Source organism: Oncorhynchus mykiss, chromosome 3 (assembly GCF_057628025.1).
Source record: "Oncorhynchus mykiss isolate SJ-2025 chromosome 3, ASM5762802v1, whole genome shotgun sequence".
Taxonomy (NCBI): Eukaryota; Metazoa; Chordata; class Actinopteri; order Salmoniformes; family Salmonidae; genus Oncorhynchus; species Oncorhynchus mykiss.
Window position 1 is genome coordinate 9,735,001 of NC_143024.1, and position 25,183 is coordinate 9,760,183.

At 45.5% G+C, this 25,183-nt stretch overlaps 1 protein-coding gene across 4 annotated transcripts in view; it reads left to right on the forward strand.

Annotated features, from left to right (window-relative positions):
- Positions 1-25,183, forward strand: part of LOC110520696 (mdm2-binding protein) — a 50,370-nt gene that overhangs the window by 21,287 nt on the left and 3,900 nt on the right. For 2 of the 4 annotated variants that reach the window (XM_090219983.1, XM_090219980.1), the window contains exons 13-20: positions 2,421-2,534; positions 6,236-6,433; positions 8,063-8,153; positions 8,313-8,480; positions 11,305-11,400; positions 15,882-16,145; positions 22,346-22,622; positions 23,957-24,070. In XM_090219983.1, coding sequence (XP_090076109.1) covers positions 2,421-2,534; positions 6,236-6,433; positions 8,063-8,153; positions 8,313-8,480; positions 11,305-11,400; positions 15,882-16,145; positions 22,346-22,622; positions 23,957-24,070 — 1,322 coding nt within the window. Of the gene's footprint in view, positions 1-2,420; positions 2,535-6,235; positions 6,434-8,062; positions 8,154-8,312; positions 8,481-11,304; positions 11,401-15,881; positions 16,146-21,811; positions 21,992-22,069; positions 22,212-22,345; positions 22,623-23,956; positions 24,071-25,183 lie in introns of those variants that run through there. The other 2 variants (XM_090219999.1, XM_090219990.1) reach the window with 2 other exon arrangements.

Consider the following 25,183-nt stretch of genomic DNA (forward strand, 5'->3'; position numbering starts at 1 on the left):
CTCACCTCATTTGCTCACATCGTATATAGACTTGTTTATACTGTATTATTGACTGTATGTTTGTTTTACTCCATGTTTAACTCTGTGTCGTTGTATTTGTCGAACTGCTTTGCTTTATTCTTGGCCAGGTCGCAGTTGTAAATGAGAGCTTGTTCTCAACTGGCCTACCTGGTTAAATAAAGGTTAAATAAAAAATACAGCAATTAATGCAGTGTGCTTGTATTAAACTCCCCTTGTCTCCTTAATGCAGTGTGCTTGTATTAAACTCCCCTTGTCTCCTTAATGCAGTGTGCTTGTATTAAACTCCCCTGTCTCCTTAATGCAGTGTGCTTGTATTAAACTCCCCTTGTCTCCTTAATGCAGTGTGCTTGTATTAAACTCCCCTGTCTCCTTAATGCAGTGTGCTTGTATTAAACTCCCTTGTCTCCTTAATGCAGTGTGCTTGTATTAAACTCCCCTTGTCTCCTTAATGCAGTGTGCTTGTATTAAACTCCCCTTGTCTCCTTAATGCAGTGTGCTTGTATTAAACTCCCCTGTCTCCTTAATGCAGTGTGCTTGTATTAAACTCCCTTGTCTCCTTAATGCAGTGTGCTTGTATTAAACTCCCTTGTCTCCTTAATGCAGTGTGCTTGTATTAAACTCCCTTGTCTCCTTAATGCAGTGTGCTTGTATTAAACTCCCCTGTCTCCTTAATGCAGTGTGCTTGTATTAAACTCCCCTGTCTCCTTAATGCAGTGTGCTTGTATTAAACTCCCCTGTCTCCTTAATGCAGTGTGCTTGTATTAAACTCCCCTGTCTCCTTAATGCAGTGTGCTTGTATTAAACTCCCCTGTCTCCTTAATGCAGTGTGCTTGTATTAAACTCCCCTGTCTCCTTAATGCAGTGTGCTTGTATTAAACTCCCCTGTCTCCTTAATGCAGTGTGCTTGTATTAAACTCCCCTGTCTCCTTAATGCAGTGTGCTTGTATTAAACTCCCCTGTCTCCTTAATGCAGTGTGCTTGTATTAAACTCCCCTGTCTCCTTAATGCAGTGTGCTTGTATTAAACTCCCCTGTCTCCTTAATGCAGTGTGCTTGTATTAAACTCCCCTGTCTCCTTAATGCAGTGTGCTTGTACTAAACTCCCCTGTCCCCTTAATGCAGTGTGCTTGTATTAAACTCCCCTGTCTCCTTAATGCAGTGTGCTTGTATTAAACTCCCCTTGTCTCCTTAATGCAGTGTGCTTGTATTAAACTCCCTTGTCTCCTTAATGCAGTGTGCTTGTATTAAACTCCCTTGTCTCCTTAATGCAGTGTGCTTGTATTAAACTCCCCTGTCTCCTTAATGCAGTGTGCTTGTATTAAACTCCCCTGTCTCCTTAATGCAGTGTGCTTGTATTAAACTCCCCTGTCTCCTTAATGCAGTGTGCTTGTATTAAACTCCCCTTGTCTCCTTAATGCAGTGTGCTTGTATTAAACTCCCCTGTCTCCTTAATGCAGTGTGCTTGTATTAAACTCCCCTGTCTCCTTAATGCAGTGTGCTTGTATTAAACTCCCCTGTCTCCTTAATGCAGTGTGCTTGTATTAAACTCCCCTGTCTCCTTAATGCAGTGTGCTTGTATTAAACTCCCCTGTCTCCTTAATGCAGTGTGCTTGTATTAAACTCCCCTGTCTCCTTAATGCAGTGTGCTTGTATTAAACTCCCCTGTCTCCTTAATGCAGTGTGCTTGTATTAAACTCCCCTTGTCTCCTTAATGCAGTGTGCTTGTATTAAACTCCCCTTGTCTCCTTAATGCAGTGTGCTTGTATTAAACTCCCCTGTCTCCTTAATGCAGTGTGCTTGTATTAAACTCCCCTGTCTCCTTAATGCAGTGTGCTTGTATTAAACTCCCCTTGTCTCCTTAATGCAGTGTGCTTGTATTAAACTCCCCTGTCTCCTTTGATAGCGTGTGTGTTGTCCCATTCATATGAACTTCATTTGAACTCATAAGCCACGTTACCAGGTTATTGAACATCCTAAAAAGAACTCCCACGTCCGAGTTATGTTGTTTCAGGTGTGAATAATCTGATTACTTCAGGGGGGGAAAAAAGAGAAACCTGAACACTGCTCTTACTAATGTCACTTATTTCATTCAACCTTATTAAACTCTACCCAAAACCTGTTGATTTAGAAGGTCCTGTGTAGATTGTATTTTCAACCAGCTTCTATCAGGAAATATCACAGTTCACACGTCACACTTTTTTACAGTGTTACTTTCATCAGCTGTTGTACAATATCATACAAAACACAGGAAAAACTGAATTTTGACTGCAGTGGGCCTTTAATAAAAATAAGTGATTACTAGCGAGAGCAGTGTGCGGGTTTCTCTTTTCTCTGACGTTATTGAGAAGGTTTCAGCCAATTGATTGATAAAGCAGAGTCCACTTGGGTCTCTTCTCCCAGGTTCCACCACTACAGACTGGCTGCGCTCCCTGCCCTGTCTCCATGGAGACCAGCTGCTACAGAGGGAGAGGAAGTTGGCCGAGGTGCAGACTCTGGTCCTAAAGGAGTGCCTGAGTAAGTACAACATCATATTTTATTCATCCTTTATTTATTTAGCCAGGTAAGTCTCGTTGAGATGATAAAAAATAAAAAAAAATAAAAAAAGATTTTTCAAGCGGAATCATGTCTAACGCAGAATGTATATTAAAATGTCTGTACTCGGCACACTCTTTCCATTTGCAGTGAGCCTTATTGCCACCAAATAGAGCCTAGTTAATGTATTTTTTTATTGCAGTTTATTTAATCAGCTATTTTATTTAAAACATTCTATTTGACAAAAAAAAACCCATATCTAGCATAGTTTAATAAAGCAAGTCAGTCTGTGTAGCTGCCAGACAGGTAGGTGGTTCCTCCAGTATTAAAGTCAGTCTCTATCGCAGCCAGACAGGTAGGTGGTTCCTCCAGTATTAAAGTCAGTCTGTGTAGCAGCCAGACAGGTAGGTGGTTCCTCCAGTATTAAAGTCAGTCTGTGTAGCAGCCAGACAGGTAGGTGGTTCCTCCAGTATTGAAGTCAGTCTGTGTAGCAGTCAGACAGGTAGGTGGTTTCTCCAGTATTAAAGTCAGTCTGTATCGCAGCCAGACAGGTAGGTGGTTCCTCCAGTATTAAAGTCAGTCTGTATCGTAGCCAGACAGGTAGGTGTTTCCTCCATTATTAAAGTCAGTCTGTGTAGCAGCCAGACAGGTAGGTGGTTCCTCCAGTATTAAAGTCAGTCTGTATCGTAGCCAGACAGGTAGGTGGTTCCTCCAGTATTAAAGTCAGTCTGTATCGTAGCCAGACAGGTAGGTGGTTCCTCCAGTATTGAAGTCAGTCTGTATCGTAGCCAGACAGGTAGGTGGTTCCTCCAGTATTAAAGTCAGTCTGTATCGTAGCCAGACAGGTAGGTGGTTCCTCCAGTATTAAAGTCAGTCTGTGTAGCAGCCAGACAGGTAGGTGGTTCCTCCAGTATTAAAGTCAGTCTGTATCGCAGCCAGACAGGTAGGTGGTTCCTCCAGTATTCAAGTCAGTCTGTGTAGCAGCCAGACAGGTAGGTGGTTCCTCCAGTATTAAAGTCAGTCTGTGTAGCAGCCAGACAGGTAGGTGGTTCCTCCAGTATTGAAGTCAGTCTGTGTAGCAGTCAGACAGGTAGGTGGTTTCTCCAGTATTAAAGTCAGTCTGTATCGCAGCCAGACAGGTAGGTGGTTCCTCCAGTATTAAAGTCAGTCTGTATCGTAGCCAGACAGGTAGGTGTTTCCTCCATTATTAAAGTCAGTCTGTGTAGCAGCCAGACAGGTAGGTGGTTCCTCCAGTATTAAAGTCAGTCTGTATCGTAGCCAGACAGGTAGGTGGTTCCTCCAGTATTAAAGTCCGTCTGTATCGTAGCCAGACAGGTAGGTGTTTCCTCCAGTATTGAAGTCAGTCTGTATCGCAGTCAGACAGGTAGGTGGTTCCTCCAGTATTGAAGTCAGTCTGTATCGCAGTCAGACAGGTAGGTGGTTCCTCCAGTTTTAAAGTCACTCTGTGTAGCAGCCAGACAGGTAGGTGGTTCCTCCAGTATTGAAGTCAGTCTGTATCGCAGTCAGACAGGTAGGTGGTTCCTCCAGTATTAAAGTCAGTCTGTGTAGCAGCCAGACAGGTAGGTGGTTCCTCCAGTATTGAAGTCAGTCTGTATCGTAGCCAGACAGGTAGGTGGTTCCTCCAGTATTACAGTCAGTCTGTGTAGCAGCCAGACAGGTAGGTGGTTCCTCCAGTATTGAAGTCAGTCTGTATCGTAGCCAGACAGGTAGGTGGTTCCTCCAGTATTGAAGTCAGTCTGTGTAGCAGCCAGACAGGTAGGTGGTTCCTCCAGTATTAAAGTCAGTCTGTATCGCAGCCAGACAGGTAGGTGGTTCCTCCAGTATTAAAGTCAGTCTCTATCGCAGCCAGACAGGTAGGTGGTTCCTCCAGTATTGAAGTCAGTCTGTGTAGCAGCCAGACAGGTAGGTGGTTCCTCCAGTATTAAAGTCAGTCTGTATCGCAGCCAGACAGGTAGGTGGTTCCTCCAGTATTAAAGTCAGTCTGTATCGCAGCCAGACAGGTAGGTGATTCCTCCAGTATTAAAGTCAGTCTGTATCGCAGCCAGACAGGTAGGTGTTTCCTCCAGTATTAAAGTCAGTCTGTATCGCAGCCAGACAGGTAGGTGGTTCCTCCAGTATTAAAGTCAGTCTGTATCGCAGCCAGACAGGTAGGTGGTTCCTCCAGTATTGAAGTCAGTCTGTACCGTAGCCAGACAGGTAGGTGGTTCCTCCAGTATTAAAGTCAGTCTGTGTAGCAGCCAGACAGGTAGGTGGTTCCTCCAGTATTAAAGTCAGTCTGTATCGCAGCCAGACAGGTAGGTGGTTCCTCCAGTATTAAAGTCAGTCTCTATCGCAGCCAGACAGGTAGGTGGTTCCTCCAGTATTGAAGTCAGTCTGTGTAGCAGCCAGACAGGTAGGTGGTTCCTCCAGTATTAAAGTCAGTCTGTATCGTAGCCAGACAGGTAGGTGGTTCCTCCAGTATTGAAGTCAGTCTGTATCGCTGCCAGACAGGTAGGTGTTTCCTCCAGTATTAAAGTCAGTCTGTATCGCTGCCAGACAGGTAGGTGGTTCCTCCAGTATTGAAGTCAGTCTGTGTAGCAGCCAGACAGGTAGGTGGTTCCTCCAGTATTAAAGTCAGTCTGTATCGCAGCCAGACAGGTAGGTGTTTCCTCCATTATTAAAGTCAGTCTGTATCGCAGCCAGACAGGTAGGTGGTTCCTCCAGTATTAAAGTCAGTCTGTATCGCAGCCAGACAGGTAGGTGTTTCCTCCAGTATTAAAGTCAGTCTGTATCGTAGGCAGACAGGTAAGTGGTTCCTCCAGTATTAAAGTCAGTCTGTACCGTAGCCAGACAGGTAGGTGGTTCCTCCAGTATTGAAGTCAGTCTGTGTAGCAGTCAGACAGGTAGGTGGTTCCTCCAGTATTGAAGTCAGTCTGTATCGTAGCCAGACAGGTAGGTGGTTCCTCCAGTATTGAAGTCAGTCTGTGTAGCAGTCAGACAGGTAGGTGGTTCCTCCATTATTGAAGTCAGTCTGTGTAGCAGTCAGACAGGTAGGTGGTTCCTCCAGTATTGAAGTCAGTCTGTATCGTAGCCAGACAGGTAGGTGGTTCCTCCAGTATTGAAGTCAGTCTGTATCGTAGCCAGACAGGTAGGTGGTTCCTCCAGTATTAAAGTCAGTCTGTATCGTAGCCAGACAGGTAGGTGGTCCTCCAGTATTGAAGTCAGTCTGTATCGTAGCCAGACAGGTAGGTGGTTCCTCCAGTATTAAAGTCAGTCTGTATCGTAGCCAGACAGGTAGGTGGTCCTCCAGTATTGAAGTCAGTCTGTATCGTAGCCAGACAGGTAGGTGGTTCCTCCAGTATTAAAGTCAGTCTGTGTAGCAGCCAGACAGGTAGGTGGTTCCTCCAGTATTAAAGTCAGTCTGTATCGCAGCCAGACAGGTAGGTGGTTCCTCCAGTATTAAAGCCAGTCTGTATCGCAGTCAGACAGGTAGGTGGTTCCTCCAGTATTAAAGTCACTCTGTATCGTAGCCAGACAGGTAGGTGGTTCCTCCAGTATTCAACATCCAATATCATCAAGCAGCCTCACGCTACAGAAACCTGAGTCTCCAGCCCTTATGGCCCATCCTGGCTCGGACAAGGCTACTTACTGACTACTTACTCTCGTTATTCCATATTGAATAGGACGTAGAGAAGAGGCAGAGAAGCCAGCTTCAATACCAGTCAATGACCTGAAGATCTTGCTCAGCCTGGCCAGAGAACAGTACCTCAAGATGCATGACTCTACCCTGCCTAAAGCCTCTACCCTGCTTAAAGACTCCAGTCTGCCCCGAGTTGAGCCCTGTGGAGCAGAGGAGGTGAACCTCACTACGAAGACTACAGGTATTCTGCTGTTCCAGTCCCTCCTTACTCCCCGTAACACAGCTCAGTAATATTTACAGTGCATTCAGGAAGTATTCAGACCCCTTGACTTTTTTCACATTTTGTTACGTTACAACCTTATTCTAAAATGGATTAAATAGTCCCCCCCCCCCTTCATCAATCTACACACAATACCCCATAATGACAAAGTAAACACTGGTTTTTAGAAATGTTTGCTAATTTATCAAAAATAAAATGGAAATATCACATTTACGTAAGTATTCAGACCCTTAACTCAGTACTTTGTTGAAGCATCTTTGGCAGTGATTACAGCCTTGAGTCTTCTTGGGTGTGACGCTACAAGCTCGGCACACCTGTATTTGGGAGTTTCTCACATTTTTCTCTGCAGATCCTCTCAAGCTCTGTCAGGTTGGATGGGGAGCGTAACTGCACAGCTATTTTCAGGTCTCCCCAGAGATGTTAGATCAGGTTCAAGTCCGGGCTCTGGCTGGGCCATTCAAGGAAACTCTGAGACTTGTCCCGAAGCCACTCCTGCATTGTCTTGGCTGTTTGCTTAGGGTCATTGTCCTGTTGGAAGGTGAACCTTCGCCCCAGTCTGAGGTCCTGAGCGCTCTGGAGCAGATTTTCATCAAGAATCTCTCAGTACTTTGCTCTCTTCATCTTTCCCTCGATCCTAACTAGTCTCCCAGTCCCTGTCTCTGAAAAACATCCCCACAGCATGATGCTGCCACCACCATGCTTCACCATAGGGATGGTGACAGGTTTCCTCCAGACGTGAGATTTTGCATTCAGGCCAAAGAGTTCAATCTCGTTTTTATCAGACCAGTGAATCTTGTTTCTCATTGTTTGAGAGTCCTTTAGGTGCCTTTTGGCCACACTATTATAAACGCTTGATTGGGGGAGTGCTGCGGAGATGGTTGTCCTTATGAAAGATTCTCCCATCTCCACAGAGAAACTCTGGAGCTCTGTCAGAGTGGCCATTGGGTTCTTGGTCACCTCCCTGACCAAGGCCCTTGCTCATTTTGGCTGGGTGGCCAGCTCTAGGAAGAGTCTTGGTTGTTCCGAACTTCTTCCATTTAAGAATGATGGAGGACATGGTGTTCTTGGGGGCCTTCAATGCTCCAGAAATGTTTTGGTACCTTTCGGAGCTCTACAGACAATTCCTTTGACCTCATGGCTTGGTTTTTGCTCTGACATGCACTGTCAACTGTAGGACCTTTATATAGACAGCTGTGTGCCTTACTAAATCATGTCCAATCAATTGAATTTACCACAGGTGGACTCCAATCAAGTTGTAGAAACGTCTCAAGGATGATCAATGGAAACAGGATACACCTGAACTCAATTTCGAAGTCTCATAGCAAAGGGTCTGAATAGTTAGGTAAATCGGTTATTTCTGTTTTTTATTTTTATACATTTGGCACAAAAAAAATCTTTACTTGTTTTCGCTTTGTCATTATTGGGTATTGATTAAAAATAAAAATATATTTTAGAATAAGGCTGTAACGTAACAAAATATGGAAATAGTCAAGGGGTCTGAACACACTGTATTTGCCATCTCTAAAACGGACTCCTTCTAGAAACCTTGACTGATAAAACAAAAATGACTCTTTCCCCATTCCAATGTAGAGTTCATTAAACACTCCCAACATGCTGATTGGCCAGAGAGAAGTGTTCTGCACAACTATGAGAACCTCCAGAGGACTCGTCAGAAGCTGAGGTAAACTTGAATAATGCTCTTCACATCGGTACATACATCTCTCTTCCGTCAACAATAAGCAAGCAAGGTGGCTTATGGGAATAGAGAGACTGACGGTATCTTTGGTTCCTCACACGTGACTAATTTAACCATCTCATCTTTGGTCTCCTCCCTTCACAGGTTTGATCTGCTGTCTGGCAGCTCATCTGACTGTCTGCTGGGGCCTAAAGACGTCCAGGGCCAGAGAACCACCTCAGCCTTGCTGGATGCCAAAGAGCTGCTTAGACACTTCACACCAGACGGCCTGCCCACCGGAGAACTGCAGCCTCTATTAGTCCAGAGACTAGGGTAACTCTGTTAGTCTGGAGACTAGGGTAACTCTATTAGTCCAGAGACTAGAGTACCTCTGTTAGTCTGGAGACTAGGGTAACTCTGTTAGTCTGGAGACTAGGGTACCTCTGTTAGTCTGGAGACTAGGGTACCTCTGTTAGTCTGGAGACTAGGGTAACTCTGTTAGTCTGGAGACTAGGGTAACTCTGTTAGTCTGGAGACTAGGGTACCTCTGTTAGTCTGGAGACTAGGGTAACTCTGTTAGTCTGGAGACTAGGGTAACTCTGTTAGTCTGGAGACTAGGGTAACTCTGTTAGTCTGGAGACTAGGGTAACTCTGTTAGTCTGGAGACTAGGGTAACTCTGTTAGTCTGGAGACTAGGGTAACTCTGTTAGTCTGGAGACTAGGGTAACTCTGTTAGTCTGGAGACTAGGGTAACTCTGTTAGTCTGGAGACTAGGGTAACTCTGTTAGTATGGAGACTAGGGTAACTCTGTTAGTATGGAGACTAGGGTACTAACAGAGTTGAACTGTGAACTGACTTTTGCGTACGCCTACTTCACAAAGTAGGTGTTCCCTAACGGAAATATGCAAATACATGCTAGAACACACCAATGGGCTCTCATCTAGCTCATCCTTGGCTCTGCCCACCTCCTTGCTTGTTCTGCCCACTATGATTAATTTGCTCCCATTGGAAACGACAGGCTCTGGTCTATCTTCAGTTAGTTATACACATCTTTGGTGATGAGCTTGATGCTCCTTTCCAATAAATATCTATGGTCTTGTTCTGGTGACGTGATGATTGACGCTTGACTGCTGATTTGAGAAATATAAATATTCTCGCTGTTATCCATAATGATCTCATCATGTCGACTAGTCTACCCACACAGCTGTTGGCTGGAGCGTACGTACATACTAAGACCAGAATAGGCACGTCTGCTGTTTAAAACAGTTTTTGTGACAGAAACTGATCAGTAGAGTTGAAAATACGATGGAAACACATTGAACTTTAGATTTTTATTCGGTACATGAAAAGTTAAGAGAAAAATTACATTTTATGTGCACTACATCATCACGTACTGATGTTTATCCACAACAAGTCAGGTTGGTGGAAACCAGTCTGTCTGACACCCCCCCCCCCCCAGTCTGTCTGACACCCCCCCCCCCCCCCCCAGTCTGTCTGACACACCCCCCCCCAGTCTGTCTGACACCCCCCCCCCCCCCCTCAGTCTGTCTGACACCCCCCCCCCCCAGTCTGTCTGACACCCCCCCCCCCCCCCCCCCCAGTCTGTCTGACCCCCCCCCAGTCTGTCTGACCCCCCCCCCAGTCTGTCTGACCCCCCCCCCCCCCAGTCTGTCTGACACCCCCCCCCCCCCCCCAGTCTGTCTGACACCCCCCCCCCCCCCAGTCTGTCTGACACCCCCCCCCCCCCAGTCTGTCTGACACCCCCCCCCCCCCCCCCAAGTCTGTCTGACCCCCCCCCCCCAGTCTGTCTGACCCCCCCCCCCCCCCCAAGTCTGTCTGACACCCCCCCCCCCCCCCCCAGTCTGTCTGGCACCCCCCCCCCAGTCTGTCTGACCCCCCCCCAGTCTGTCTGACACCCCCCCCCCCCAGTCTGTCTGACACCCCCCCCCAGTCTGTCTGACACCCCCCCCCCCCCCCCCCCCAGTCTGTCTGGCACCCCCCCCCCCGGTCTGTCTGACACCCCCCCCCCCAGTCTGTCTGACCCCCCCCCCCCAATCTGTCTGCCTCCCCCCCCAATCTGTCTGACTCTGTCTGACTAAGTCTATGAAATTACATTTCAGGCTTCTAATATGGATGTAGAAATGTGTTCTGGTGCTTCAGTGTGACTCTGGACAAATCAGTTTTGTCACCGTCTGAATCTGGAATGCCCCCCCCCCCCCCCCCCCCCCCCCCCCAAAGAAAGTGGCGTCAACATGTTCAATCATCTGTTTGTAACTTTCTCTTCCCCCGAGGAGAAACCACTCCATTCAGCAGACAACCATTCAGTTCGGATGTTTTCAGACACCATGTAGCGACGATGATTTCATGTGGCTGTCTACCTCTGATATGCATTCGAATCAAAAGGTTTTCGCCTAATTGAATTCCTCTGATTTATAAAGAGCCTTTATCGGACAGTGCTCTTACAGAAGGCAGAGAAGAATATTAGTAATTAGTAATTTATGTTAATTAAAATAAACTCAATTAAGAAGCGTTCTAGACATTCGAGCTGTCAGTTCATTAGGAAGTTGTTTTACACACTTCATCAGTTTGGGTGCAAGAGGACAGGAGAGTTTACTTTCACTTCAGATCGCTGCAGTAGTGTGTGTTCTTCTCTGCAGTACTGTGTGTTCTTCTCTGCAGTACGGTGTGTTCTTCTCTGCAGTACTGTGTGTTCTTCTCTGCAGTACTGTGTGTTCTTCTCTGCAGTACTGTGTGTTCTTCTCTGCAGTACGGTGTGTTCTTCTCTGCAGTACGGTGTGTTCTTCGCTGCGGTACTGTGTTCTTCTCTGCAGTACTGTGTGTTCTTCTCTGCGGTACGGTGTGTTCTTCTCTGCAGTACTGTGTGTTCTTCGCTGCGGTACTGTGTTCTTCTCTGCAGTACTGTGTGTTCTTCGCTGCAGTACTGTGTGTTCTTCTCTGCAGTACTGTGTGTTCTTCTCTGCAGTACTGTGTGTTCTTCGCTGCGGTACTGTGTGTTCTTCTCTGCAGTACTGTGTGTTATTCACTGCAGTACTGTGTGTTCTTCACTGCAGTAGTGTGTGTTCTTCACTGCGGTTTTGGATTTGAAAATAAAATGTTCACAGCTCCTGTACAATAATGTGTCTCTGTGTGTTTCCAGGGGAAATACATTCCAGATGTCTCCAGACTTGACCCCCAGGAAAGTGACCCAGATCCCCTTCAGCCAAGCAGCCAGCTCCCACTACCATGGACTAGAGTAGGTGTCTTTATTCATACAGGACACTACCATGGACTATACATACAGGACACTGCCATGGACTAGAGTAGGTGTCTTTATTCATACAGGACACTACCATGGACTATACATACAGGACACTACCATGGACTATACATACAGGACACTACCATGGACTATACATACAGGACACTACCATGGACTATACATACAGGACACTACCATGGACTAGAGTAGGTGTCTTTATACACACAGGACACTACCATGGACTATACATACAGGACACTACCATGGACTATACATACAGGACCCTACCATTGACTATACATACAGGACACTACCATGGACTATACATACAGGACACTACCATGGACTAGAGTAGGTGTCTTCATACATACAGGACACTACCATGGACTATATATACAGGACACTACCATGGACTAGAGTAGGTGTCTTCATACATACAGGACACTACCATGGACTATACATACAGGACACTACCACTACCATAGGTGAATCTTTATTTTTTAATTTAACGTTTATTTAACTAGGCAAGTCAGTTAAGAACAAATTCTTATTTACAATGACGGCCTACCAGGGAACAGTGGGTTAACTGCCTTGTTCAGGGGCAGAGCGACAGATTTGTACCTTGTCAGCTCGGTGATTTCCATCCAGCAACCTTCCGGTTACTGGTCCAACGCTCTAACCGCCGCCCTAATCGACACATGAACCTATCCACCTCTTAGGGTAGAGTACTGAGGGCCTGACGACATGAACCTATCCACCTCTTAGGGTAGAGTACTGAGGGCCTGACGACAGGAACCTATCCACATCTTAGGGTAGAGTACTGAGGGCCTGACGACATGAACCTATCCACCTCTTAGGGTAGAGTACTGAGGGCCTGACGACAGGAACCTATCCACCTCTTAGGGTAGAGTACTGAGGGCCTGACGACATGAACCTATCCACCTCTTAGGGTAGAGTACTGAGGGCCTGACGACAGGAACCTATCCACATCTTAGGGTAGAGTACTGAGGGCCTGACGACATGAACCTATCCACCTCTTAGGGTAGAGTACTGAGGGCCTGACGACAGGAACCTATCCACCTCTTAGGGTAGAGTACTGAGGGCCTGACGACATGAGCCTATCCACCTCTTAGGGTAGAGTACTGAGGGCCTGACAACAGGAACCTATCCACCTCTTAGGGTAGAGTACTGAGGGCCTGACCACATGAACCTATCCACCTCTTAGGGTAGAGTACTGAGGGACTGACGACAGGAACCTATCCACCTCTTAGGGTAGAGTACTGAGGGCCTGACCACATGAACCTATCCACCTCTTAGGGTAGAGTACTGAGGGCCTGACGACACAAACTAGTTCCAGGACATATACTTGTGTAGTGTAAAGAGACTGATCTAGAGTCAGCTCTCTCTTTAAGAGATCTCTACCAAACTACCTCCTAAAGGTTGATACCCCATCTGAGTGGTACAGTGTAAAGAGACTGATCTAGAGTCAGCTCTCTCTTTAAGAGGTTGATGCCCCATCTGAGTCCACACGTCCCTGCAAGAATTACCTTAATTACCGTAATACGAGCACAGCGTTTTTTGCTCTGTTGCACACATTTGAAAATGAAAGGCTTTTTAAAATATCCACACATTTGTGCATCATTGCATTAATCAAGTGTGCAACACTATGTGCAATATGTTTTAGATGAGAAAATCCTGTGTAGTTTGAATTGCGATCCTTATTTTATTAGTCCGTATACTATGGTATTTACGGTACGCTAATAGCTGCACCAACACATGAAGCAGGAATGTGTCTTTGGACATACCACATCCACGGCTGGAGTTAACAGAAAAGTTACAAATCAAATATTTGAAGAGAGATTGATCTCACTAGACTTATTTTACTCGTGTAAATGACACCTAAGAGACTTTAACAAGTCGAGGCCTAGTTTCTCTCTCTCTCTCTTTATGCTAATTTAGTCCAGATCTTTCAGTCTTATGAATGTTGATGTTCCTTCTGGAACCCCTCCCCCCTGCTCTTTTATACTTGATCTACTACCAAGTACTGGCTTATTGACTGGCCATGGTCCAGACCTGTCTCTGTGTTGAATCACTAAGCTCTCTCTCTTCTCCCTGGTCCAGACCTGTCTCTGTGTTGAATCACTAATCTCTCTCTCTTCTCCCTGGTCCAGATCTGTCTCTGTGTTGAATCACTAATCTCTCTCTTCTCCCTGGTCCAGACCTGTCTCTGTGTTGAATCACTAATCTCTCTCTTCTCCCTGGTCCAGACCTGTCTCTGTGTTGAATCACTAAGCTCTCTCTCTTCTCCCTGGTCCAGACCTGTCTCTGTGTTGAATCACTAAGGTCTCTCTTCTCCCTGGTCCAGACCTGTCTCTGTGTTGAATCACTAAGGTCTCTCTTCTCCCTGGTCCAGACCTGTCTCTGTGTTGAATCACTAAGGTCTCTCTTCTCCCTGGTCCAGACCTGTCTCTGTGTTGAATCACTAATCTCTCTCTTCTCCCTGGTCCAGTCCTGTCTCTGTGTTGAATCACTAAGGTCTCTCTTCTCCCTGGTCCAGACCTGTCTCTGTGTTGAATCACTAAGCTCTCTCTTCTCCCTGGTCCAGACCTGTCTCTGTGTTGAATCACTAATCTCTCTCTTCTCCCTGGTCCAGACCTGTCTCTGTGTTGAATCACTAAGGTCTCTCTTCTCCCTGGTCCAGACCTGTCTCTGTGTTGAATCACTAATCTCTCTCTTCTCCCTGGTCCAGTCCTGTCTCTGTGTTGAATCACTAAGCTCTCTCTTCTCCCTGGTCCAGACCTGTCTCTGTGTTGAATCACTAATCTCTCTCTTCTCCCTGGTCCAGACCTGTCTCTGTGTTGAATCACTAATCTCTCTCTCTTCTCCCTGGTCCAGACCTGTCTCTGTGTTGAATCACTAAGGTCTCTCTTCTCCCTGGTCCAGACCTGTCTCTGTGTTGAATCACTAAGCTCTCTCTTCTCCCTGGTCCAGACCTGTCTCTGTGTTGAATCACTAATCTCTCTCTTCTCCCTGGTCCAGACCTGTCTCTGTGTTGAATCACTAATCTCTCTCTTCTACCTGGTCCAGACCTGTCTCTGTGTTGAATCACTAAGCTCTCTCTCTTCTCCCTGGTCCAGACCTGTCTCTGTGTTGAATCACTAATCTCTCTCTTCTCCCTGGTCCAGTCCTGTCTCTGTGTTGAATCACTAATCTCTCTCTTCTCCCTGGTCCAGACCTGTCTCTGTGTTGAATCACTAATCTCTCTCTTCTACCTGGTCCAGACCTGTCTCTGTGTTGAATCACTAAGCTCTCTCTCTTCTCCCTGGTCCAGATCTGTCTCTGTGTTGAATCACTAAGCTCTCTCTCTTCTCCCTGGTCCAGTCCTGTCTCTGTGTTGAATCACTAAGCTCTCTCTCTTCTCCCTGGTCCAGTCCTGTCTCTGTGTTGAATCACTAAGCTCTCTCTTCTCCCTGTTCCAGACCTGTCTCTGTGTTGAATCACTAATCTCTCTCTCTTCTCCCTGGTCCAGACCTGTCTCTGTGTTGAATCACTAAGCTCTCTCTCTTCTCCCTGGTCCAGACCTGTCTCTGTGTTGAATCACTAATCTCTCTCTCTTCTCCCTGGTCCAGACCTGTCTCTGTGTTGAATCACTAAGGTCTCTCTTCTCCCTGGTCCAGACCTGTCTCTGTGTTGAATCACTAATCTCTCTCTTCTCCCTGGTCCAGACCTGTCTCTGTGTTGAATCACTAAGCTCTCTCTCTTCTCCCTGGTCCAGACCTGTCTCTGTGTTGAATCACTAAGCTCTCTCTTCTCCCCGGTCCAGACTAACCCCCTCTGTCTCTGTGTCCTGGCTCACTGTCTGACCCCTCTGTCTCTGTGTCCTGGCTCACTGTCTAACCCCTCTGTCTCTGTGTCCTGGCTCACTGTCTGACCCCCTCTGTCTCTGTGTCCTGGCTCACTGTCTGACCCCTCTGTCTCTGTGTCCTGGCTCACTGTCTGACCCCCTCTGTATCTGTGTCCTGGCTCACTGTCTGACCCCCTCTGTATCTGTGTCCTGGCTCACTGTATGACCCCTCTGTCTCTGTGTCCTGGCTCACTGTCTAACCCCTCTCTCTCTGTGTCCTGGCTCACTGTCTAACCCCTCTGTCTCTGTGTCCTGGCTCACTGTCTGACCCCTCTGTCTCTGTGTCCTGGCTAACTGTCTGACCCCCTCTGTATCTGTGTCCTGGCTCACTGTCTGACCCCCTCTGTATCTGTGTCCTGGCTCACTGTCTGACCCCTCTGTCTCTGTGTCCTGGCTCACAGTCAGCTCTTCTTCTCTCTGGACAAGTTCTGCCGACTCATGAGAGAGACCCATCTCGTTCTAATTTAGTCCTGATCTCAGTTTTTATCTATGATTAACTACTACCCTATTGGCTATATATTTCGCCAGACTGGTCTATGTTTTGAATCACTAATTTCTTGACCCTACCCAGGTTCTGTCTGGACGAGCAGGGACACAAGGCCTTGGACCGGGACCAGGGCTTCGTCCGGCTGCAGTCTCGTCTGATTCGCTACGAGACCCAGACCACCTGCTCCAAGGAACCTTGTCCCGTCCCCTTCGCCTTAAGCCCCGCCCCCTCGCCGGCCGTGCTGTCTGAACCAGGAAGTGTCCCGGACGGAGAGGCCCTCCTCAACTCTGACCTGCCCAGGATCAAGAGACGATCCTGGGATACAGACGCCACCCACCCCCATAAGAGGTTAGTGAGGTTTGTATGGTCCTCTGGAGCTCAGTTGGTAGAGCATGGCTCTTGCAACGCCAGGATAGGGGGTTTAATTCCCGGAGCCACCTATACATAAAACAAATGTTTGCACGGTAAGTCGCTTTGGATAAAAGTCTGTTAAATGGCATATTAGAGGCATCATGTTCTATATAGGTGAAGGGTCCGTACATACATCCTGTGGTTTAGAGCAGGTGCTAGAGGTCAAAGGTTACGTACGTACATCCTGTGGTTTAGAGCAGGTGCTAGAGGTCAAAGGTTACGTACGTACATCCTGTGGTTTAGAGCAGGTGCTAGAGGTCAAAGGTTACGTACGTACAGCTTGTGGTTTAGAGCAGGTGCTAGAGGTCAAAGGTTACGTACATACATCCTGTGGTTTAGAGCAGGTGCTAGAGGTCAAAGGTTACGTACGTACATCCTGTGGTTTAGAGCAGGTGCTAGAGGTCAAAGGTTACGTACATACATCCTGTGGTTTAGAGCAAGTGCTAGATGTCAAAGGTTACGTACGTACATCCTGTGGTTTAGAGCAGGTGCTAAAGGTCAAAGGTTACATACATACATCCTGTGGTTTAGAGCAGGTGCTGGAGGTCAAAGGTTACGTACATACATCCTTTGGTTTAGAGCAAGTGCTAGAGGTCAAATTTTGCGTACATACATCCTGTGGTTTAGAGCAGGTGCTAGAGGTCAAAGGTTACGTACATACATCCTGTGGTTTAGAGCAGGTGCTAGAGGTCAAAGGTTACGTACATACATCCTGTGGTTTAGAGCAGGTGCTAGAGGTCAAAGGTTACATACATACATCCTGTGGTTCAGAGCAGGTGCTAGAGGTCAAAGGTTACGTACATACATCCTGTGGTTTAGAGCAGGTGCTAGAGGTCAAAGGTTACGTACATACATCCTGTGGTTTAGAGCAGGTGCTAGAGGTCAAAGGTTACGTACATACATCCTGTGGTTTAGAGCAGGTGCTAGAGGTCAAAGGTTACGTACATACATCCTGTGGTTTAGAGCAGGTGCTAGAGGTCAAAGACTATATTCAACAGAAGGTGTTGTTGTTTTTTACTCTGCAAGACTGATTTAAGCTCCCATCTGTGTTATTGAAACAGCGTTTCCAGCCTTAGGTTACCTAAAGTGGAACTAGGTTTGAAACCTTGTAACAATAAACTTCGTAGGGGAATAGATTACAATGTGATAGTCTTCTACTGCTAGGTTGTATTTGGCCACCCACTATCTCTACTCGTTACATTTAATCTTGGGATGTTTGCAAGTCTCAGTATATTTGTTCATCAAATGCCAGATTTTACACACAGATATTTCACAGGATGAATAAAGGAGAAGCATTCGCTTGGCTTTTCCACTCACAACCAAATATGGTGATGAGAGGAAGCCCAGTGGCCGGCGGAGGGGAAAGATGGAGAGAGATGGATTTTAGCCGACGTTCTGTTTAATTTTTTTCATCAATGAAACATTTAATCTCGATACAGTTTTCTGCTCCCAAAACTAGAATCTGTTATGAACAGAGTGGATGGACTAAGTTTAGTTGACTTTACCCTTTGACAACGTTTTTAAAAATGACATTGTTTAGAAGGAGTGCAAAGGAGAATTTAGTTATTGCACACACGCACTTCACAAAGTAGACGTTCCCTAATGGAAATGTCTCTGTTCCCTTTGATCAGAAACAGCAGGATTTCTCTGTTCTCTTTAATCAGAAACAACAGGATTTCTCTGTTCTCTTTAATCAGAAACAACAGGATTTCTCTGTTCTCTTTGATCAGAAACAGCAGGATTTCTCTGTTCTCTTAAATCAGAAACAACAGGATTTCTCTGTTCCCTTTGATCAGAAACAGCAGGATTTCTCTGTTCTCTTAAATCAGAAACAACAGGATTTCTCTGTTCTCTTTGATCAGAAACAGCAGGATTTCTCTGTTCTCTTTGACCAGAAACAACAGGATTTATCTGTTCTCTTTGACCAGAAACAACAGGATTTCTCTGTTCCCTTTGATCAGAAACAGCAGGATTTCTCTGTTCCCTTTGATCAGAAACAACAGGGTTTCTCTGTTCTCTTTGATCAGAAACAACAGGATTTCTCTGTTATCTTTGACCAGAAACAACAGGATTTATCTGTTCTCTTTGACCAGAAACAACAGGATTTCTCTGTTCTCTTTAATCAGAAACAACAGGGTTTCTCTGTTATCTTTGACCAGAAACAACAGGATTTCTCTTCTTCTTTCTAGGCTCATCAATGTTTTATCTTGGTTGTTGTTTCCATGCCCCCTGGATTAACACCAGTCATTCAGTCATGTTCATCTATAGATTAGTCCCTAGAGAGGCGCTGTCAGATCTGAGGACATCAGGATTATTTCTCATATGGGTTTCAACCTAACAGTAGTTAACATCAAGCTGAAATGGGTTTCAACCTAACAGTAGTTAACATCAAGCTGAAATGGGTTTCAACCTAACAGTAGTTAACATCAAGCTGAAATGGGTTTCAACCTAACAGTAGTTAACATCAAGCTGAAATGGGTTTCAACCTAACAGTAGTTAACATCAAGCTGAAATGGGTTTCAACCTAACAGTCGTTAACATCAAGCTGAAATGGGTTTCAACCTAACAGTCGTTAACATCAAGCTGAAATGGGTTTCACCTAACAGTAGTTAACATCAAGCTGAAATGGGTTTCGACCTAACAGTAGTTAACATCAAGCTGAAATGGGTTTCAACCTAACAGTAGTTAACATCAAGCTGAAATGGGTTTCAACCTAACAGTAGTTAACATCAAGCTGAAATGGGTTTCAATCTAACAGTAGTTAACATCAAGCTGAAATGGGTTTCAACCTAACAGTAGTTAACATCAAGCTGAAATGGGTTTCAACCTAACAGTAGTTAACATCAAGCTGAAATGGGTTTCAACCTAACAGTAGTTAACATCAAGCTGAAATGGGTTTCAACCTAACAGTAGTTAACATCAAGCTGAAATGGGTTTCACCTAACAGTAGTTAACATCAAGCTGAAATGGTTTTCAACCTAACAGTAGTTAACATCAAGCTGAAATGGGTTTCAACCTAACACTAGTTAACATCAAGCTGAAATGGGTTTCAACCTAACAGTAGTTAACATCAAGCTGAAATGGGTTTCAACCTAACAGTAGTTAACATCAAGCTGAAATGGGTTTCAACCTAACAGTAGTTAACATCAAGCTGAAATGGGTTTCAACCTAACAGTAGTTAACATCAAGCTGAAATGGGTTTCAACCTAACAGTAGTTAACATCAAGCTGAAATGGGTTTCAACCTAACAGTAGTTAACATCAAGCTGAAATGGGTTTCAACCTAACAGTAGTTAACATCAAGCTGAAATGGGTTTCAACCTAACAGTAGTTAACATCAAGCTGAAATGGGTTTCAACCTAACAGTAGTTAACATCAAGCTGAAATGGGTTTCAACCTAACAGTAGTTAACATCAAGCTGAAATGGGTTTCAACCTAACACTAGTTAACATCAAGCTGAAATGGGTTTCAACCTAACAGTAGTTAACATCAAGCTGAAATGGGGTTCACCTAACTGTAGTTAACATCTAGCAGTGTTGGTGACACATCTGATAGTTGTAGAAAAGAAAATGCTGTTTCCGGGTTCTGAGGTATTCAGATGTGTTTGAAGTTTTCCCCCTTGAAAACTTCTCGCTCTCTCTCTCTCACGCACACCCGCACACACACACCCACACACACACACACCCGCACACACACACACACACACACACACACACCCGCACACACACACACACGGACTGATGGAGGTAGGGAGAGATAGTTCCCCTCTGCAGTTACTGTTCTTTACGGACTGTTAATAGTTTATCGTGACTCTCTGCAGCAAATTCCATTGCTGACTCTTACAGGAGTAATCCCAAATGGCACCCTATTCCCTATATAGTGCACTACTTTTGACCAGGGCCTACAGGGTAGAAGTACTGCGCTAAATAGGAAATAGGGTGCTATTTAGGTTGCGGAAGCCGCATAGTCTGCGGTCAGCATATTGTCTTTCAAAGTGGAACTGAATGTTAATTATTCACACATTGATACCCTTTATATGTCGTTTCATATGAGATATAAATCTGCAGAGGAGGGTTTTATTCCTCAGGAGATATAAATGGTGATGTGACCAGTAGATATAAATGATGGTTTTATTCCTCAGGTGATGTGACCAGTAGATATAAATGATGGTTTTATTCCTCAGGTGATGTGACCAGTAGATATAAATGATTGTTTTATTCCTCAGGAGATATAAATGACAGTTTTATTACTCAGGTGATGTGACCAGTAGATATAAATGATGGTTTTATTCATCAGGTGATATAAATGATGGTTTTATTCCTCAGGTGATGTGACCAGCAGATATAAATGATGGTTTTATTCCTCAGGTGATGTGACCAGTAGATATAAATGATGGTTTTATTCCTCAGGTGATGTGACCAGTAGATATAAATGATGGTTTTATTACTCAGGTGATGTGACCAGTAGATATAAATGATGGTTTTATTCCTCAGGTGATATAAATGATGGTTTTATTACTCAGGTGATGTGACCAGTAGATATAAATGATGGTTTTATTCCTCAGGTGATATAAATGATAGTTTTATTACTCAGGTGATGTGACCAGTAGATATATATGATGGTTTTATTCCTCAGGTGATATAAATGATAGTTTTATTACTCAGGTGATGTGACCAGTAGATATAAATGATGGTTTTATTCCTCAGGTGATGTGACCAGTAGATATACATGATGGTTTTATTCCTCAGGTGATGTGACCAGTAGATATAAATTATTGTTTTATTCCTCAGGAGATATAAATGATAGTTTTATTACTCAGGTGATGTGACCAGTAGATATAAATGATGGTTTTATTCCTCAGGTGATATAAATGATGGTTTTATTCCTCAGGTGATGTGACCAGCAGATATAAATGATGGTTTTATTCCTCAGGTGATGTGACCAGTAGATATAAATGATGGTTTTATTCCTCAGGTGATATAAATGATGGTTTTATTACTCAGGTGATGTGACCAGTAGATATAAATGATGGTTTTATTCCTCAGGTGATGTGACCAGTAGATATAAATGATGGTTTTATTCCTCAGGTGATGTGACCAGTAGATATAAATTATGGTTTTATTCCTCAGGTGATGTGACCAGTAGATATAAATTATGGTTTTATTCCTCAGGTGATGTGACCAGTAGATATAAATGATGGTTTTATTCCTCAGGTGATGTGACCAGTAGATATACATGATAGTTTTAGAACTAATAAAACACAGTGAATATCAAGCGATGTAACCTAGTAGGCTTAATGATGTAATATGACGTCAGCATGCAACAGGTCGATGCCTCTCTACATTACTTTCCAGATGATTGTCTTCAGGAGCCCTCCTGGCTACTATATCATTGCATAGAGATGAACTATGTTGTCTGTTGCAATGGAATTGAACCTTAATTGATTATGGTGACCGCTGAGGTCATTAGTAGAGTAGATTCAACAGATTTCTGGCAGAGATAGTGACACCACTTTGTCAAAAAAGTATTCTGTGTGTGTGCGCGTGTCTGTGTGTGTTTAACTGTCTGTGTGTGTTTAACTGTCTGTGTGTCTGTGTTGTTCAGGCTGGCCAAGTCGGAGAGCAGTGAGTCCCAGGGCTCTGTGTGTGTTTAACTGTCTGTGTGTCTGTGTTGTTCAGGCTGGCCAAGACGGAGAGCAGTGATTCCCTGGGCACTGTGTGTGTTTAACTGTCTGTGTGTGTCTAACTGTCTGTGTGTCTGTGTTGTTCAGGCTGGCCAAGACGGAGAGCAGTGATTCCCTGGGCACTGTGTGTGTTTAACTGTCTGTGTGTGTCTAACTGTCTGTGTGTCTGTGTTGTTCAGGCTGGCCAAGTCGGAGAGCAGTGATTCCCTGGGCACTGTGTGTGTTTAACTGTCTGTGTGTGTCTAACTGTCTGTGTGTCTGTGTTGTTCAGGCTGGCCAAGACGGAGAGCAGTGATTCCCTGGGCACTGTGTGTGTCTAACTGTCTGTGTGTGTCTAACTGTCTGTGTGTCTGTGTTGTTCAGGCTGGCCAAGACGGAGAGCAGTGATTCCCTGGGCACTGTGTGTGTTTAACTGTCTGTGTGTGTCTAACTGTCTGTGTGTCTGTGTTGTTCAGGCTGGCCAAGTCAGAGAGCAGTGATTCCCTGGGCTCTGTGTGCAGTGGCAGCAGTGGAACTGATACCCACCCAGCTGTGAGAGGCTTGAGACCGCAGAAAACCAGGTCTCAGTCCTCCTCCTCCTCTGTCTCAGCCCTAAGAATGGGCCCCCGGGGGCCAGAGAAGCACCACCCTGACCCCCAAAACAGCCACAGAGCCCCCCAGGCCCAGGGACACAGACAGGGACAGGCAGAGGACAAGGCCAGCAAGGAGTCTCGCTCCCAGAAACATGCCCGGGTAAGAGGTTATTGTATCTGTTGGGGAAATATTTCTGTGTTGTACAATATGTAGATATTCACATAGAGTATTTATCTCTATAGACAGACACACAACATCTAGAGACATAGTCTTCCATTAGGTTATGCTGTACTATATTGCCATATTGTAGCCCTCCACTAGTTAACTAGGACATGATGACGCTGTTGCAGATCTCTAACAACAGCGGTACATTCCTTTCTGTCCTACCACTATCCACAATGTTAAGATCTGTGAGGGGCCTCCTGTGTGGTGCAGCGGTACATTCCCTTCTGTCCTACCATTATCCACAATGTTAAGATCTGTGAGGGGCCTCCTGTGTGGTGCAGCGGTACATTCCCTTCTGTCCTACCATTATCCACAATGTTAAGATCTGTGAGGGGCCTCCTGTGTGGTGCAGCGGTCTAAGGCACTGCATCGCAGTGCCACAGCCGGCCTTCACCCGGGAGACTCATGAGGCGGTCGCACAATTGGCCCAGCGTCGTCCGGGTTAGGGGAGGTTTTGGCCGACCGCGATATCCTTGTCCCATCTCACTCTAGCGACTCCTTGGGGGCGGGCCGGGCGCCTTCAAGCTGGCATCCGGTCGCCAATTGTACGGTGTTTCCTCTGACACATTGGTGCGTCTGGCTTCCGGGTTAAGTGGGCATTGTGTTTAGAAGCAGTGCGGCTTGGTTGGGTCGTGTTTCGGAGGACGCACGGCTCTCGGCCTTTGCCTCTCCCGAGTCCGTAGGGGAGTTGCAGCGATGAGACAACACTGTAACTACCAATTGGAGAGAAAATGGGGGGAAAAGTACAAAAAATAAATACATTTTCAAAATATCCTTGAGATAAGTTTCAGTTTCAAGGAACAAGACGTTGAGCTCTTCTGAATACTACGCAAACCCAAGCTTATCAACCACAACAAGAACAACGTGGCCCTGTGGAGAAAAATACAGGTTTATTTAGACAAATACAGGTTTATTTAGAGAAACACAGGTTTATTTAGAGAAACACAGGTTTATTTTGAGCAGGAATGGGCAACTGGCGACCCCCCCCCCCCCCCTTTAGCCTTTTCTAGGCCCGGGGGGGGGGGTTGCTAAAACGTTTTGCTTCAAGGTGGGGGTATGGATGTGGGTACAGACCCGCGAGCCACTGCGGCCCCCCATGATAAATTCCTATTTTGGTAGCCCTCACCCCCATCAAAGTTGCCCATCCCTGAAGTAGATAAATGTCAGTGATTCCCATTGACACACACACACGTTTTATTTATTTAACCTTTATTTAACTAGGCAAGTCAGAACAGCATGCAGAGTGTTTTCTGTTGTTTCTGTTCCAGATGCTAGAAGAGGTTGTGGCGAAGACGCTGAAGCATCATGGGATCACCAGAGAACACAAGAATCTTGCCGCCTGCGGTCAAAGACTGTTTGAAATCTCCAAATTCTATCTGAAGGTTCCTCTCCTTTTTTCCCCATTCTTTGAATTTGACATTTAGCAGAAGTCCCTTGGCCCCTAGAAGTCCCTTGGCCCCTCTTTGGAAAAGTTTTCAATGACAGAATGACAACTAAGACCGTAAGACAGATTGTTAGACGGGTTGTCTTGTATTGCCTTGTCCTGAGCTTTTAATTTGCCCTGTTCAACTATGTTAAATAAGATAGATAAGCTGGCTGTCTGCCCTGACTATAGCAGCTGACTGTTACAGTATCACCCCAGAGACTATAGAGAGATAAGCTGGCTGTCTGCCCTGACTATAGCAGCTGACTGTTACATCATCACCCCAGAGACTATAGAGAGATAAGCTGGCTGTCTGCCCTGACTATAGCAGCTGACTGTTACAGTATCACCCCAGAGACTATAGATAGATAAGCTGGCTGTCTGCCCTGACTATAGCAGCTGACTGTTACATCATCACCCCAGAGACTATAGAGAGATAAACTGGCTGTCTGCCCTGACTATAGCAGCTGACTGTTACATCATCACCCCAGAGACTATAGAGAGATAAACTGGCTGTCTGCCCTGACTATAGCAGCTGACTGTTACAGTATCACCCCAGAGACTATAGAGAGATAAGCTGACTGTCTGACCTGACTATAGCAGCTGACTGTTACAGTATCACCCCAGAGACTATAGAGAGATAAACTGGCTGTCTGCCCTGACTATAGCAGCTGACTGTTACATCATCACCCCAGAGACTATAGAGAGATAAACTGGCTGTCTGCCCTGACTATAGCAGCTGACTGTTACAGTATCACCCCAGAGACTATAGAGAGATAAGCTGACTGTCTGACCTGACTATAGCAGCTGACTGTTACAGTATCACCCCAGAGACTATAGAGAGATAAGCTGGCTGTCTGCCCTGACTATAGCAGCTGACTGTTACATCATCACCCCAGAGACTATAGAGAGATAAACTGGCTGTCTGCCCTGACTATAGCAGCTGACTGTTACAGTATCACCCCAGAGACTATAGAGAGATAAGCTGGCTGTCTGCCCTGACTATAGCAGCTGACTGTTACATCATCACCCCAGAGACTATAGAGAGATAAACTGGCTGTCTGCCCTGACT